Below are 16654 nucleotides of genomic sequence, written 5' to 3'. Positions count from 1 at the left end.
TTAGAGAAAGGTAAGGAATTCAAACACAAAATGCCAAATAGCAGTATAAGGGAGATCTGCCTCCAAAACAGGACTAGATTATACTACTAACTCATCCCAATCTTTATGTTCAGTTGTTAATCACTGCTTTGGGTTCTTATCCATTACAGCTTTATTTAGTTTTAATATTCTCAAGTGTCAGTATCTACTAACTTCTCCTATACATGGTGGTAATAATGTAATTTCTACCCCAAAACCACAAAGATTCAAAAACTGACAGAAGTGTTAAGGAACCAAAGGGTTAGGGCCAAATTAGCAAGTCAACATAACATTGGAATTCAAAGGTACTACAATGTTGGACAGATTGTACCACAATAAAGTAATAAGGAGACTGTATTTGAGCTGGGTAAGAAACTCCTTGGGGCTTGCCTAAACAGACAAAGTACTGAGGGTAGATGAGAAGAAATGAAGGAATGTAAAACAGTTTGAGAGGGTTTTTTCCCCAACGTTTTATACTCAGAAAGTTGCTAGAACATCACAGACCCCTGCAGACAACCCTCAGCAAGTTGCACTAAGATCACATAGTAAGAAAATGCTGAATAGAACACGAGTGAATACATTATTCCACTGCAGTATTCAATGTCCTCTACATGACAAGTTAGGGAAAAACTTTTGCAGACTCAATTTACAGAAAAACTATTTTCCTGAGATATTATGACTGCTTTTCCTTTGGAAATTGTAAGTTTTGCAATTCAAGTTTCCTTTTTTCTGACTACCTGCTAAAAGTCCATTGTTATTCCAATATGCCTAAGATTCTATTGCCAGACTATCCAAATTATTCTTCCTAATCTATGTTTTCCCAGATCCTAATTTGTATTATCTTATTTTATAATATTCAGTGTGTCCCAATAAGCCATACAAAATTATTTGTAGAACAAGAAAAAATATATGAACATATGAGGACCAGGAGTCTTAGCATTCAGAACACTCATACACCATATTTTCTATAGAAAACAAGCACATAATACCCTTTCGTATAGCTTCATCTTAATAACTATAAACCATTGGTAACACTTGTTATTAGGTGATGCTTTCTAAAACAAAGGTAACCATGGTATGACAATATTCATAATGTGAGGACTTGCTGTATTTCTCTAAGAGGAAAGATGATCAAAGGATGATCTATCCTGTTAGAAAAACAGATCAAGATTTGAAAACTATATTCTCCCCTCTGGATAAGTCACAACATTAACAAATTAAATGCTCTGTGAAGTCCTGCAGAAAGAACTGCCTTGCAAAATTACTGCACAGAATGTTGTTCTTAACATTCATTAACAACCCTAATGTTACAACGACCATGTGCTTGGGAAGCAACTGCAGAAATACTATTTCGATCCTTGACGGAATAAAAGCTGAAGTCAATTTTCGTGTAGGAAATCTTTAAACCGACTTTAAATCATCCTCTGAAATCAACCACCTCAAGAATGTTAACTTTTCAGTATCATAACTCTAATTCCGCAGCTGCCTATGAACTAGTTACTACATCCAGATCCTGGATTTCTGTTAGCTATCCTTAAATTTCACACAAGCTTCTCGATGCATGAGCATCTAACACCTGCAGAAAGTAACCAACAAATATAAAAACACTTTGGAACAAATATCGAAATCTTCCAGGAATCTATTTTACCTAAACATACAGCAAATGTATGCTGTCAGAAAGTTTGGTAACTAAACTTAAATTTATTCCCGTTATGTCAAAGATTACAAACTATAAACCTCATACTGAGACTACCATAATACTGTGTTCCAAATACACAGTAAAGTGAGACACTGCTTACCAAAAAAAACCCATTTTTAATTTGAAAATTCAATTTCTTATATTAGAAATTATTTTGAAAGTAATCTTGTTGCTCATCTGAAAGTACAAAATGGCAACAACACAACTGATTCTCTTCCAGGTTTAGGAGAAAAAGACATTTTTAAAAGTAATATTTTGATGAAAATATTAAGAAGCAAGTGTAATACACTAGGATCCATGGACATTTGAGTTCATCAGCAAAATAACAGAAGATGACAATTTCCAGAGACGGATATTTGCAAAAGTTCTTGTTCTTGGAAGATATTTGGGGTTGCTGTTTTTTAAAATGGAACTTCTTCCTGTTTGAGTAGGAATAGGACACAACATTAAAAGGTACAAACATAGAGCAAAAAACTCCAATCAGTATCTCTTTTTAGAAGCAACTCTGTTCTAGTTTCTTGGATATCATTGGCTATTGTTCCAGAGACCATTTATCAATTGTTTTAAACTTAAATGGAAACAACAACAACAACAACAAAAACCGTAAATGGAAAGTATTTACTAATAAAGCCATTTTGCTTTTGGCAAAACTAAAACAAAAGATGTAGTTTAAAAGACCATATAATATACCTAAAGAAAACCAAAACTCACTGATCTATATTGTTAAATAAAGTACATCAACAAATGTTGTCTTATTTTGGAGCTACTTCAGAGTGTAATCTCGAAGAATATCAAGAAAATGTTTAGAGACTAAATAGGGTTATCTTGCTTATCAAGGTTAGCTCATGTGCTATAGTTAAATACTGCTTTTTACTTTCACTAAAGTCATTAATGCTTTAAGATAAAGTGCTTAAAAGGTAGGTTTGAGGTAAAAAAGAATCAGCTTAAAGAAATCATAGCCTGATTTTGTGCTTTAAATAAGGGAGGGAGAGCAGCAGGAAGCACTGGAAATAGAGGAAATAAGATTGGCAAAATATTGTCAAAACGATAAATATGTTCTCAACTGTCAATTTATGTTTGAAAATTTTTATAATGAACATTTAAGTTATGCTTTAAAAAATGTATAATGTGATCCCAATTTTTAAGAAAATTAATTCATAGAAAAATAAACTTACAAACTGAAACCAAATCTTATCAAATATTTTCTGAATGAATTCTTTTTCTTTGAGCCCATCATCACACTTGATAATTTTCTTGCAATACTAAAAATGTTAAGTATATTTGCATTTTAATTCCCTGAATTGTTCATTATATGAACAAGCTCTTTAGAATAGCAAATGACTGTTCCTTCTATGAAAGCTGTACTGAATTTTCACCAACTGATGGTAGAGTGAATTGCCTACTATAATTCTTCTTGCTTGCATCATTTAGAAATCTCCAAACTGAAAAACCCGAGAATCATAATCATTTCCACCCACAAAAATCATCTAGTGATTCTCCATTACTACAATGCTGCAAGATATTTCATTATTACAATATTTTAGGGACATTTCATTGGCACATTTCATTGGATGCTGAATTTCACTTTGCATTTGTAAGATTAAATATTTAAGTTGTAAAGACTTTTTTAAAAGAATTATCTTTTTTCTCAGTCCTATCAGAAAATCTTCAACAAGGAATTTAAAAAGTAAACTGATTGCCAGATGTTACTATTGAGGAAAACTGGGCAGAATATACAGGGAACCTCTCTATACAGTTCTTACGACTGCATGTTAACTGACCATTATCACAATAAAAGTTTCAGTTAAAAAAAGGAGGGGGGGGGCGCAAAGCTACATGGCCAAATTGGGAAATGCAGGCATCGCTCAGAAGCTTGGTATTTTTTTCTTTTTTGGTTTTGATTGCAAAGAATTCCAGAATAGAATACAAGAATACTATTCAACAGTGCAAACATTGTAGAATGCCACAAAATTGTTAAATAACCATTGCACAGGTGGGGCAATGCATTCAAGACATTTAAGTTCATCCATCTTTTCCTAAAGTAGATGACATTTAATTGAAGAATTAGCACATTTCTCACCTGTGCTAGAGCTTAGATGCAAAGATTATTCTTTTATAAGAAAAATAAAAGATCAGAATAAAAGTTAGGGCTTTTTGTGAAGAGAAAGAAAAGCTGTAATAGAAATGAATTTGGAATGATAAGCAGGATGGGCATGAATATATAGCACCTTTTAATTCTTTTGTATTCTAAGCCAAAATCTCTGGAATATTGGGTAACTGAAACCCTCTTCCAAGATGAAAAGCAAAGAAACGAAATGAAAGAAAGCAAACAAAAACTCTCGAGGAACACGTGCTTTTATTTGACTTGCTCTTCAAGATGCTGTTGTCATAGCTACACATCTATACCATTAAAAAATTATGTAACAATAAAATGAAAAGCAATCTTTTGGTTCATGTTTTGCCTTAAATCTTCCACAAGTAACCCAAGTCCTCATGATGAAAGACAAGATTTTATCAGAGCAACACCCATCACAGAGTTTACACCCAAATGTTTGAACACATCAAGTTAGAACAGACACACAAGCACCCTCTAACCGAAGGTGTCTTGAAGTCAGTGGCTTTACCCAGGAGAGAATTCTGTCAGTTCCACTATACCAGACAGGGTTCATGTCTTATTGATCATAATATTCCCATTACTTTGCACACAGAAGGTGCTCAATAAAAGTTTGTTCAGTTAAACGGAAAGTTAAAACTAGTTAAATAATTCAAAACAGTTAAAAGCAATCACCTTTGAGGGTTGTGCTATTAGAAATCTGTGAAATATATTAACATTTTAACATGTTAAAGTAATGAACAGGGTGCAATTAATCTGAAGTCAAATTGATATATTTCATAGTAAATTAGAGGGAAGTTTTAAATTTTTAATTTAAAAAGACACTCAACCTCTCAATATCTCTTTTAAGACTACAGGATGCTATCTCAAACTTTCATGTTTACCAGAAAACAGGCCAAAATATACTTGAACTGTTAACATTTAGAAATAAATGTCATTAAGAGTTTTTCAATTAGCTCGAATGTCCTACAGTCATGTCATTTTAGAAATTAATAGCATCCTGCCAAAACTGTATTTTATTGTTTTTTTGGAATTTGTTTTATAAATTATTCCAGCTTTAGCAGTATATATAACAGTATATAATCCCCTTGTTTGAACACTTCCATGTTTGTGTAATTTCACTAGTTAGGGAAATGCACATTAAGAGAACACACTGAGTTATTCTGGAAGTATTAATTTTAATATAATGCACATAACTTCAATTCAAAAGTTCCATTTCTGTGAATTTGTCCTACAGAAATATGAACTATTATTTAAAAATTAATATGAACATTACTTAGAGAAAGATTTTGAATTTAGATGTCTACAAATAAAGCAAATGTTAAATTATGATGTGTTTTTACTCTTGGGACATCATAGGAAAATTTCAAGAATAAGGTAAATCTATAAATATTCCCTAAGGAAAAAGATTTAAAGAAATAAAAGAACAAGTGGATAGTATACATTAAATGTTAAGTGTGCCATATTATTTAGAACCACACGTGTATGTTACCAAACTGATAACAGTTGATACTTGTGGACTTGGAGGTATGTATAACAGGAGTCTTTACTTTTTATTCACAAGACTTCTTTATTTTTAGATATAAAAAATGAGTACATTACAAAACTTAAAACTACTTGAATTTTGGGCAGGGACCCAAATTACAGAAGCTACTAAGCCATAAATGTCAGTCCCTCCTTCCTTTAGAACTTCAAATCAAAACTCATGTTCCCATCTCACTGTGATGGAACATTATTCCTACAAGATTCCTTCTTTACACAGCACCCAGCTAGTTAACATGGAACTGGATCCTCTACAAATGTACTGTAGGCAGGAGAGCTGCACCAGGCATTCAGTCACACTGCATTCCACTCCTAGCATTCTGATGGTGTAAGAAAGGTAGACAAAGACCATCCTTACAACCAGGGCACAGCACCAGCAAGCGATTGTCACGGGGTCCAGAAAAGGTGATAGACTGGGATTGAGGCTAGGTGCCTGACTGTTTCACTGTGAACAATTACCCACGGTTCTGAGTCTTTTCAAGTCTTCAAAAGATTGCCAGCTGACAACTATCATGACTTTTACCCTATTAATCTTCCCCAGTAGAATAAAGAATATTTTCAAAAGCATGAATGAATGTCTTTAAAACTCTTAACAAAAATACAAATGTAATTACATAGTAAAAACAAAAAGTTTCACTGCTACTATGAGACTCCAAAGTGCTTCTAACTGGAAGGGATCAGATGGGTTAATTCTAGATCACTTATCAAAAGCTTCACTTGTATATTGATGAACTTAAATTTAGTCTAAATAGCATGGGAAGAAAAAACAAAACCTGGTATAATTTTCTTTTTTTTAAATTTTGAACAATATTGCTTATACCAAAATAAAATTTTATTTTAATAAAATGAATTGTTACTGGATAAACAAAGATTTTAGTTTTTTTTAAAAAGAGAATGAGGGAATGAGGTAATTATATATCCAAGTTAGAATCACAGGCAATCGGAATTGGAAGGCACCCCCAAAACTTGGCCAATACTATTATTGTATAAGCGCCAGAAAGGTTAACTGTCCTCCAGTTAGATAAGATTAAAACTCAGGTCTCCCAACTCCCAGATTGATAACCTTCTCTTCATTACATCCTGCTGCCTCCCAGAAGTGGAGTACAACTAAAAAGAATCAAAGACTTGAAATATATTCACTCCAAAAAAGTACTTAATAATCCAATTCTGAATTTGTTTAAAAATTTAGAGGGAAAAGAATATAAGCCCTATAAAATGTAAAGTGACTATTTATTGTGGGTTGACACATTAATTCAAGTTACTTATAAATGTTACTGCTTCCATTATGGATTTCCTATTTTGTGATTCAGTTACATTATATTACCACCCTTATTAAATGCTACTCATTTATGACCCCATGATAGGAAGAAATAAAAAGGAAAGTTGTGTGCGTAGGTAATCTAAAAGATCATGCTGTCAATATATGGTTAAAAAATAAACTTATGGCAGTTTGTCTTCAATCAACTTTTTTGGTCAGAGCTATGACCAGAAGCTGTTCCCTGTCATGGTAACTTTCAATGGGGCAGACAATATTCTTTTGTGAGCTTGGGCACTGATTATAAAAGGAGTTCTTTGTTTCTGTCCCTACTTTCCACTTCCCTCAGAGCCTTACCTGGGATAATATGCTGTGTAGTTCATGAAGAGCTGAGTGCCAGCTGGATAGTAGGCTGTGGAAGGCTGCAGTGCTCGTGGATTCAAAAGTACCGAGGGCTGATAAATGGCAGCTTCAGTAGGAATAACTGCTGCAGGAGCTGGAAATGTGTAGGAGGGAGGAGACAAGCCTAGATAAGCAAAAAGAGAGATTCTGAGACACGTTTGTTACAGCTGACACATTTGTGCTAACATTAATGCCACAAGCCGTATATAAATTTTAAAGAAATTTTTGCAGTTCTTTATACCATCCAAGCCACTTCCTTTTGATTATATCAATAACACATAGAAGTAATCTCAAAGGCCACATCATCAACTAAAGAACAATTATTAGTCTGAAATTTGAAAAAACAATGTCAAATGGATTTTCAAGTCTTCTCCACCATTTCATATGTGATTTTCCCCCTTACACGGTCAAGTGCCAGATACAACAAACCAACCCTTTGAGGAAAGAAACATGGGACTGACATTTTAGTATAACTTCAAACTAAAAGTGGTCGATTTGTTTGTTTGAGAGCTATGCTGCTGCTGCATTTTATGTACCCCATAGCACAGTGTGAAAAGGAAAAGGTTATGATAAAACACGATTCACCAGAACCATACATTATACCAAAGCATAGAATATGCCATAGTGAACTAACTTAAAAGGAAAGCAATTCTGCATTATTCCTACCAAAAGGCAAACTAGCATATTAGCTTTGAAACTAATCTAGATCTAATCCAGATCTTTAGATCTGTTTAAAAAGAAAAATCCAATCTGGGAAATGGCCCTGAAGAAGTTAAGTCACCAGCTTTAGCATGGAGGATGAACACAACTCTCCGGGCCTTCTGCATTCAATAGAAGAGATATTTGAGAAGTCAACTGAATTTGGGATCCCTACTTTTACTTTTCACACCTAGAATCACCTAATATATTTTGCAAAGAGCAGAGCCCCAAGGCATAACTTCTTTCACATTAAATTCTCCAAGATGATTTCAAATTGCCTTTTGCTATTATGAGTTTCTACATTTCTGTGGAGATGAATAAGACAGCTGAATATGGACACACAGACTAAAGATCGAATAGGATCTCACTTTAACTTTTAGGTGCCTCCTTCCCACACACCAAAAAAACTACGCTAGAAATTAGATACTTACAGATTTTTTAATTATGATGTTTGACCTTAAAGAACCCACAGAAAGGCAAACAGGGCAAATTGAGGAACCTAAGTTGTACAGAAAATTATAAAGCCTGTGCTCACATCCTGCTTTCAAAACAATCAGGCAATTCATTAGAGCCCAGTGCCCATATCCATAAGACAGACAGATCTAGCTGGTATAAGTCTGTTCTGCCCCAAAACAGGAAAAAGTAGAAAATATGAGGCAATCACCTAAAATGAGTTTTGGCAGGAAAAATAGTCCAACAGTACAAGCGTAACTTCAGAATGCATAAGTTGAAATTCTTATCAAAAATGAGTAAACTGTTCCACTAAAATGATAAATGGCCACATTTTAATTAAGTTTGTTTTTGTCCTCATTTTTGGAAAACACTGGAAGTAGAATACTTGAAAATACATTCTTATGCGAGACACATTAAAAATTTTTTTCTGTTATTTTAGGGCTTGTCAGGGGGAAAGGGAAGAAATCAGTCTTATAAAAAAAGTCCATAATGACCAGTTTTTCTCCAGGAACAGAATATAAAGCAAAAATCATATCACAGCAGAAGAATTTGGGTTATACGTAATAGAGAAATTCCCTTATCTCACAATGCTTGGTAATCACTAAAGGAAATCATAATGGTTACTGACATTATCAGTGATTTGTGGACAGGATACATATGATTAGACTTACTTCAAGATCTTAATTCTAATCATAAATTTTCAAAACTGGGGATTCTCATCAAGGATCAAGATATTACCAACAGATAATAGAATTCTAAACACTTAGATATTCACCAACAGCAAGCAGCAAGTAAATGGAATATTAGCATTTAGGAATTCCAAGGGGTAAAAAAAAGGAATAAGCTCCACCAAATTTTCTACAAATGATACTTGATCAAACAGATACATAGGTATGGATTCCTCTTTACTAGAACATGATGGCCTAAAACTCCCTACTTTATTGAAATCAACACAGAAATCAGTTCAATTTCTTAATTATTTTTGGACTGTATTCCAAGTACTACATTCTTAATATATACTGAACATGCCTAACAGGATATGTCTTATTTAAAAGTGCAAATTGCATAGAAGACCGAAGTTAGGTTCCCAACATGTTCATTAGTCACTAACCAGAGCTGAATCTCTAGACTAAAGGGCTTAGTCCTCTCACACAGGATTCCAGATGGCTTGCACCCAGATGCCAATGAGCAAGAGCATGGCTTGAAATTAAGCACTGATCCTGTGATCCAATGGGAACTTTGGCTAATTTACGCATTTATATATTTTTTTTATTAACTTGCTCATTCCAGATATGCTGGAGAGCAATAGAAATGCTCTCCAGGTTATCCTTTTCAAAAACCTCCTTGATCTTCAAAATGTTAAAAAAGCAAAATGGGTATCAAATCACCCTTCTAAAAAAAGATCTTAATGTGTTAAAAAAAAAAAAAAAAATTCCAGCCACACTTTAAAATTTATTTTACCTTTAAATGCGTATTAAATAATCTACATAGCCATGTTGCCTCCCAGAGTCAGTGCTTATCTTGAGCACACTAAGCTTCAGAAATCAAGTGCTTATCACTGGAAAAGCAAGAATATAATTTGAAAGGAGGTATTTGGAGCATCTCTAATTATGGGTGTCCACAACCAAGGTCTTAAATGATTACCAGATACTACCGATTCAGATGGGAAAGCCTTATATAAACACCTTACTTGCCTGAGAAAGAACCAGGGGCACAGAAAGTTATGAAAGCAGCTTAAGCACCTACCAGCAAATAGCGTAGAATAGCGCCAAGACCCAAGAAAAACTTACATGGTAACTTACATGGCGGTGGGGATAAGCCATTTCGATTTAAAGTGCCCCCCATTAACACAAAGTTCATCTCCTCAGCTGAGCACTGAAAGACTTCAACATATCTGTCCTTCATGTTTTTTTTATGACACTTCTGTGCAGCCATAAATGCTCTGTCCGCAGACTTCATCTGGATAAAGGCATCTCCTGATGGGCGGCCCTGAATTTGTGGGGGAAGAATAAAAACAAAAGGAGACTGTCTCCTTCAACAAGGAAATGGTTGCTTATAAAACATGCAAAGTGACAATCACCCATAGTACAGACATTTTAGCCACAAAATCTGGGTGACAATGTGATCTACTGAAATTTGACTTGCATTTCATCACCTAATCACCAGAATGGCCCACAAAACCTTTAAGAAACAGTTTTGAGAGCTCATAGCTGAAAGTGATCCTTTTTGGTTTCTATCAGTTAGTATCAGATTTACATGGTTCTGAAAGGGTCTCCTTGTGACTGCGGTTTAAAAGTATAGGATTGTATATTGGGTTTTCCCCCTTCTGAAAAATCTGATTAAATCTCATTCTACTGAGAAGAGCTAGTAACAGAACCAGGATTAGAGCTTTATATATCCTCCTATGTGAAGCTGTGAACAACCTAGTGTTTTCTTTTCGCTCTCAGTTCTTGTCTTTCACTGACCTGCAACACCCCTTTCACTTTTCCCTCATCCCTGAAGCCTTGGTTGGAATGGGGATTGGGGGTAGGGAAGGGGGATAAGAAGCTGGTATTAGCAAAGCACAGTTATGGCTGGTGAGAGCCCTATCATCAGCCTTGCCTGGTAATCCTCTCATATTCTCCCTCCACTTCCATCTTAACCCTTGGTCAAACAAGTGTTTATAGACATGTCCTATTAGTAATAGCTCACTGAAAATCCTATATTTAAAACCATGCCTGTAGATTTCTGTTCCACAGAGCCAGAACTCCACAGGTAATGTGTCCATTTTATTTAGCATGAACATTTTATGGGGAAGAAAAAAGACATGGCCAGCTTATAGGACAACTTTCTTATTTTATGGTTTTCTTTAAAAGCCTCGTAAGGACTATTATCCAAATTATTACCATGCAAGTTACCGTAAGAGTTACATTCCAGGGAAATTAGCAACAAACCCAGTCCGAGATGAAAACCTAACACCTTTGAGGCAGCCTGTCCATCATCAAAGAAGAATTTCTCCCAAGTGTGATCACAATAGGTCATACAGGTAAATGAGAGGCAAATATGTCTACTGTTACCAAAGAGTGATAGATCCCAGGTTATTAGCAATTGTGGCTAACACAGAACCAAACAATTCCCCAGTGGTGCTGAATTGTGGGGAGTTTTAATCAAAAGAACTCCTATCAGAGAAGCACACTGAGAGGGTAACTAGTCAGATGACAAGTTGTAGAGCTTATTATTGACCTAAGAGTTAAAAGGAGCCATGTGCTCATGTGGAAAACTAAGCAAAGGCTCAGATGTGCTTTCCAGTGAGGTGGAACAAGATTATTTATGGTTACAAATGTGACCAAAACAAAAGGTGGAAAATTAACAGTTTAGAAAAAAAAAGTTATTATTTCCAATAAATACTAGTATTTCCAATACAAATCTATATTCAACCCATAGTGCTCAAAACATCTTATTTTCAAAAATTAATACAACTTTGCTTTTAATGAAGATTTCCAAAGTTTTGATTACCTATGGTGTAGGGATTTTTAAAATTCTGTTCTGTTTATGATAGGGTAAAATACTGGTAAATTGTGCAGCAGCTAATATGATTAGTTTTATTTAACCATATATCAAGTGACACCAAACTAGAAACTATTTTTAATATGCTCAGAATATAAATGTGCATACTGAAAAATTGTTAGATTTTGATAGAGGTTTCCTCTGCAATTGATTCATTAATATATCTGAGTGCCTATTGTGTTCAACATACTCTTCTACAGGTGGTACAGATACAAGTCCTCATTGACTTTACATACTAATGGATATAATCTGATGATTAATGTATTTAGGAAATAAAATAAGCCATTTCTAAACCATCTATGGATACAAAATACTTGCAAGGAGACATGCTCACCTGTTTACATTATTGTCTACAATTGCCTTCATAGTACAACAGCAGATTTGCAGAACTGACAGTTGGAGAATTGAGTAGTAGCAATGGGAAAATGCTGTATAGACTGAGTTAGAAGATATTTGGTTCCTACCTGATGCTATTGATCGTTTGATGGGTATATGTGAAGAAGGAATCAGAGCAGAATTTGAATTATTATCCTAATAATGGCAATAATGCTTTTGCATTTACAATTAAATCACTCCTTAAAGACTTACTATACAGCTGACAGATGTTCGTACTTTTTTTTTCATTAGAAGAGCGCTTTTGAAAATAATAAGCAAGTAAGTTTTCCAATAAGTTACTGACTCACCTGATGATTCAATACCATGTGGACCCCATGAGTTCGAATATCTGTGGAGAACTCCCCCAGGAAGTCCAGGATGTCCTCAATTGTGGCTGCATAGGGAAGACCTCGAAGGCGTATACAGTCTCTAACGTTTGTAGGGGGCACAAATTGCTGAGGTAGTACTGGAATAATGGGAGGGGTTGGAAGTGGAATAAGAGGGGCTGAGGAGAATCGATTCAGCACCTGTACTCGAAGCAAAACAGAAGTGATTTAGAGCCTTGCTACTTCAATGCGGTCCGCAGACCAGAATTGGCATCACTGAGGAAACTGTTAGAAATGCATAATCTCAGCCTGACCTCAGACTTAGAAAATGTAAATCTGCATTTTAACAAGATCCCCAGGTGACTCACAAGCACATTAAAATTTGAGAAGTACGAATGTATTAAATATACTTTTCACTGAGAAAACATGATAATCACTTTTCTCAAAATATATGATGAGACACAGTACCCAAAACAATGCATTTAGATTAAGGATTTGTCTACAACTTACCTTGGGACAAGTATCCAAAAGACTATACAAATATGTACAAACTGCTAAATGTGGACCCTTTGTAGCAATCTGTTGGACTTCATTTCACTGAGTATATAGTGCTCCTCTTAATATTCTCTTTACACCTTGCCTCCAAATCCAGTAAATAATGACCCAGTAAAGTAATCACAGGCCAATGACTATAGCTTATATTAGAATAAAATGCCACATATATAATGGAAAACAGAGCAAGAATGCTAGATAATATAAAACTGAAAAAAAAAATTTAGTGGCCATGAGGATCAATAATTTAGATTCCATATGAATTTGAGACAATGCAAGACAAAGAATCATCACAATCTTTTAGATTCAAGTGATTCAGCTATCTTGCCAATGAGTGATAGGTTGGGTGCATTTTAGACAAAGGAATGGTCCTAGGCAAAACTTGTATTAAAAGGTTCTTGTCCATTTTTGTTTTAGTTTAGAGCAAGCCAACAAATTCATAGCACTAGGTGGTTCTTGTGCAGACACCACTTGTGGCAGCTCCAGGTATTATGAATTACTTATCACTGCAGATTTTTTGGCTTTATCCAAGGCACCCATCCCATAAACTGAAAACATAGAAGAATCAATGAACTCCTCTTCAAAGTTTGCCCTACCTTTCTTATTCATACCATGTGCAGTTGCTATCTGAATAACAGTGACAAATATTGAAGAACAAACACAAACTAACCAAAGAAATTTCATGACAAAGACAGGAAGACATTTAAAAATTATACAGACAATCCAGACACAGCACAAACATAATGGAAGAATAGAAAATCAATGTAGTTATTGACAACCCAGGACAGGAAATAGTCAAGTACCTTAAAGTACCTGCCACTGGAGATACTTAGATATTTATTAAACAAAATGATTATTAGTAATGAAAAGAAGTAGCAGATCCTATGACTATTTCAATACTTGTTAAATAAATTAGTAGGGATGGGAGAAAAGGAAGGGAGCTCACTTAAACCCAAAACTACCTTATGGTAGAGTCACATCTTGATATCACAGCATACTCTAACTGAACCAATACACAGCAAGCCCTGAGGCAGTCCATTCTTGGCCATGATTTCCATAAAACTGTTCTTCCAATCTAAAATGATGTCTATGTTTCTCCTCCGATTTGGGAAGGATATGTGTAATGTTTGAAGGCTCAATCATGTTTAGCTTATTTCAGAGCTTCAAAATACATTAAACTCATTTTCAACAAGGTACAGAATTATTTAAATTTCAAGTACATTAACAGTTTAGCATTAAAGAGAACCAGGTGCAATAGAACACAGAACTAATTAAAATTTCACTTTTACTTATCCTAGGCTAGGATAAAAATAGTTCGGGTTTTCTAGCAGGTAAAAGGTTCTTTTAAACTTTGAGCAATTGTTTTAAATCACAATTTACAACGTGCTACAGAAACTAGACAAAATCATTTTATGAACTCATGGAAATAGAGTAGTGTCTGAAATGCTTGTAAAAAGACCAAAAGAGGCATTAAAATGACTGGTTTACTATGAGACCCAAGGAGAATAAATTGAAGAGCTATGTAAAGCCATCTACATGGTCTCAGTTACTAACGAAATATAAGCTGACCCTTGAACAAGGGACCCTTAGTCATCAACTGGTAACTCTAAAAGAATAGTCAAAAGGCTTGAAACCCTACAGAAGGTTTCATACCTGAATCATGGTACATTTTTGTGCCATACAAACAACTCTGAATTCTGAAAGCTCATAAAAACAGGACAAAAGGAAAAAAAAACAAAAAAAAAAAAACCAGAATACTGTCAGCAGAACCATACGAAACTGATCAGCCCTTTTTGGAAATAAATTTGGCAAGACATATTGAAAACATTAAAAGTCACATCCTATATCCTATTCCCAAGAAATCAATCAGAAATTGATGTGTTTTATAAGTATATTTATGTAGGAATTTCTCATAGTAGGAAAAAACTGGGGGGAAAAAACCCAGTTGAATAGTAATTGAAGAATTTCTAAATAACATAAATCCATGAGATATAATATTAAAGATAATTTGTTTAGACATTGGTGAGCACTCAAGATAATGTAATTTTAAAGCAGGAAACAAAAGTATATCTACAACAGTATTCCAGTGTGTATATGGGATAAGAGAGACTATGTTTTGGTTACAGAATCAGATTTTTTTCATGCATTTCCATTCTATGTACTGGATTTCCAAGTTTATAGTTTTAACACAGTGATGATGTATTGTTTCCAGAAATAAAGAACAGAAATTAATGCAAAGCAACCAGCATGTTTGTAAAAACCAACCTGCTGGGTATTGGCTTGCCCCACCTCGATGGTTGCTAACATGCCCACAGACATAGGGGACTGGTGGTTTGATGGATTGAGCCCTCTACCATGGAATTTGCCCTTGGGAAGACTGTTGCTGCAAAGGAGAGGCTAGGCCTCCCTATAATTGTGCCTAAGAGCCTCCTCTCGAATGCCTCTTTGTTGCTCAGATGTGGCCCTCTCTCTCTGGCTAAGCCAACTTGAAAGGTGAAATCACTGCCCTCCCCGCTACGTGGGATCAGACACCCAGGGTAGTAAATCTCCTTGGCAATGTGGAATAGAACTCCCAGGGAGGAATGTAGACCCGGCATCGTGGGATGGAGAACATCTTCTTGACCAAAAGGGGGATGTGAAAGGAAATGGAATAAGCTTCAGTGGTAGAGAGATTCCAAAAGGAGCCGAGAGGTCACTCTGGTGGGGCACTTTTACGCACAATTTAGACAACCCTTTTTAGGTTCTAATGAATAGGGGTAGCTGGTGGTGGATACCTGAAACTATCAAACTACAACCCAGAACCCATGAATCTTGAAGACAATTGTATAAAAATGTGGCTTATGAGAGGGGACAGTGGGATGGGGGGGGGGCATAGGGATCACACTCCCGTTTGTCTAGTTTGTGGATGGATGAGTGGAAAGGTGGGGGAAGGAAACAAGCAGACAAGGGCGCCCAGTGTTCTTTTTTACTTTAGTTGCTCTTTTTCACTTTAACTATTATTCTGGTTATTTTTGTGTGTGTGGTAATGCAGGTGTCGGGGATTGATTTTGGTAATGAATGTACAACTATGTAATGGTACTGTGAACAATCAAATGTACGATTTGTTTTGTATGACTGCGTGGTATGTGAATATATCTCAATAAAATGAATAAAAAAAAAAACCAACCTGCTGAACTTCAGCTGCTGTGCTCCTGAAGAGTTCAATGTATCTTTTACCCAACAAGTCCTTATGCTTCCTCAGTGCATTCTGTGCATATTCCTCGCAAGCAAATAAGACGAAAGCATCCCCTGTTGGCCTGCCATCTGGGTAGGTGACAAACAGGATGCCTTCCTTCCCCCCAGTGATGGGGCAATGCTGTCCAAAGAAGGCCACCACTTCTTCAGCCGTGGCTGTGAAGGGCAGCCCCCGCATGCGGATAATGACTTGGTTTTCCTTGGACAGAAACTGGGCTACCTCATTGGATGTACCTAGGGAACAGGAATATCAGGAAGTGCAGGGAGAAAGGGTTAAAACATCAACTTCACCAAATTAAATTTAAATTTAAAAAGGTAAAATTCATAGCAGTATCTTGAATTCACAGTTAAGATCCACATTCCCTCTCTATTTATAATGACATCATTCTAGGAATCAGAACTCTCTTCCCCCCAAATTTGAAGCTTTTCCCTTACAGTCA

The 16654-nt window shown here is 35.4% G+C and overlaps 1 protein-coding gene across 4 annotated transcripts in view; it reads right to left on the bottom strand.

The window, feature by feature from the left end:
* The window catches only part of ESRP1 (epithelial splicing regulatory protein 1), a 53163-nt gene that overhangs the window by 15594 nt on the left and 20915 nt on the right, over positions 1 to 16654 (bottom strand). For 3 of the 4 annotated variants that reach the window (XM_037803440.1, XM_037803442.1, XM_037803443.1), the window contains exons 10-13: positions 16147 to 16448; positions 12411 to 12629; positions 9972 to 10170; positions 6985 to 7153 (exon numbers count right to left, since the gene is read on the bottom strand). In XM_037803440.1, coding sequence (XP_037659368.1) covers positions 6985 to 7153; positions 9972 to 10170; positions 12411 to 12629; positions 16147 to 16448 — 889 coding nt within the window. The remainder of the gene's footprint in view (positions 1 to 6984; positions 7154 to 9971; positions 10171 to 12410; positions 12630 to 16146; positions 16449 to 16654) is intronic. The other variant, XM_037803441.1, reaches the window with a different exon arrangement.

This window comes from Choloepus didactylus, chromosome 14 (assembly GCF_015220235.1).
Source record: "Choloepus didactylus isolate mChoDid1 chromosome 14, mChoDid1.pri, whole genome shotgun sequence".
In the NCBI taxonomy this organism is placed as follows: domain Eukaryota; kingdom Metazoa; phylum Chordata; class Mammalia; order Pilosa; family Megalonychidae; genus Choloepus; species Choloepus didactylus.
Note: the sequence above shows the minus strand (reverse complement) of the source record. Positions and strands in the feature narration are given on the sequence as shown.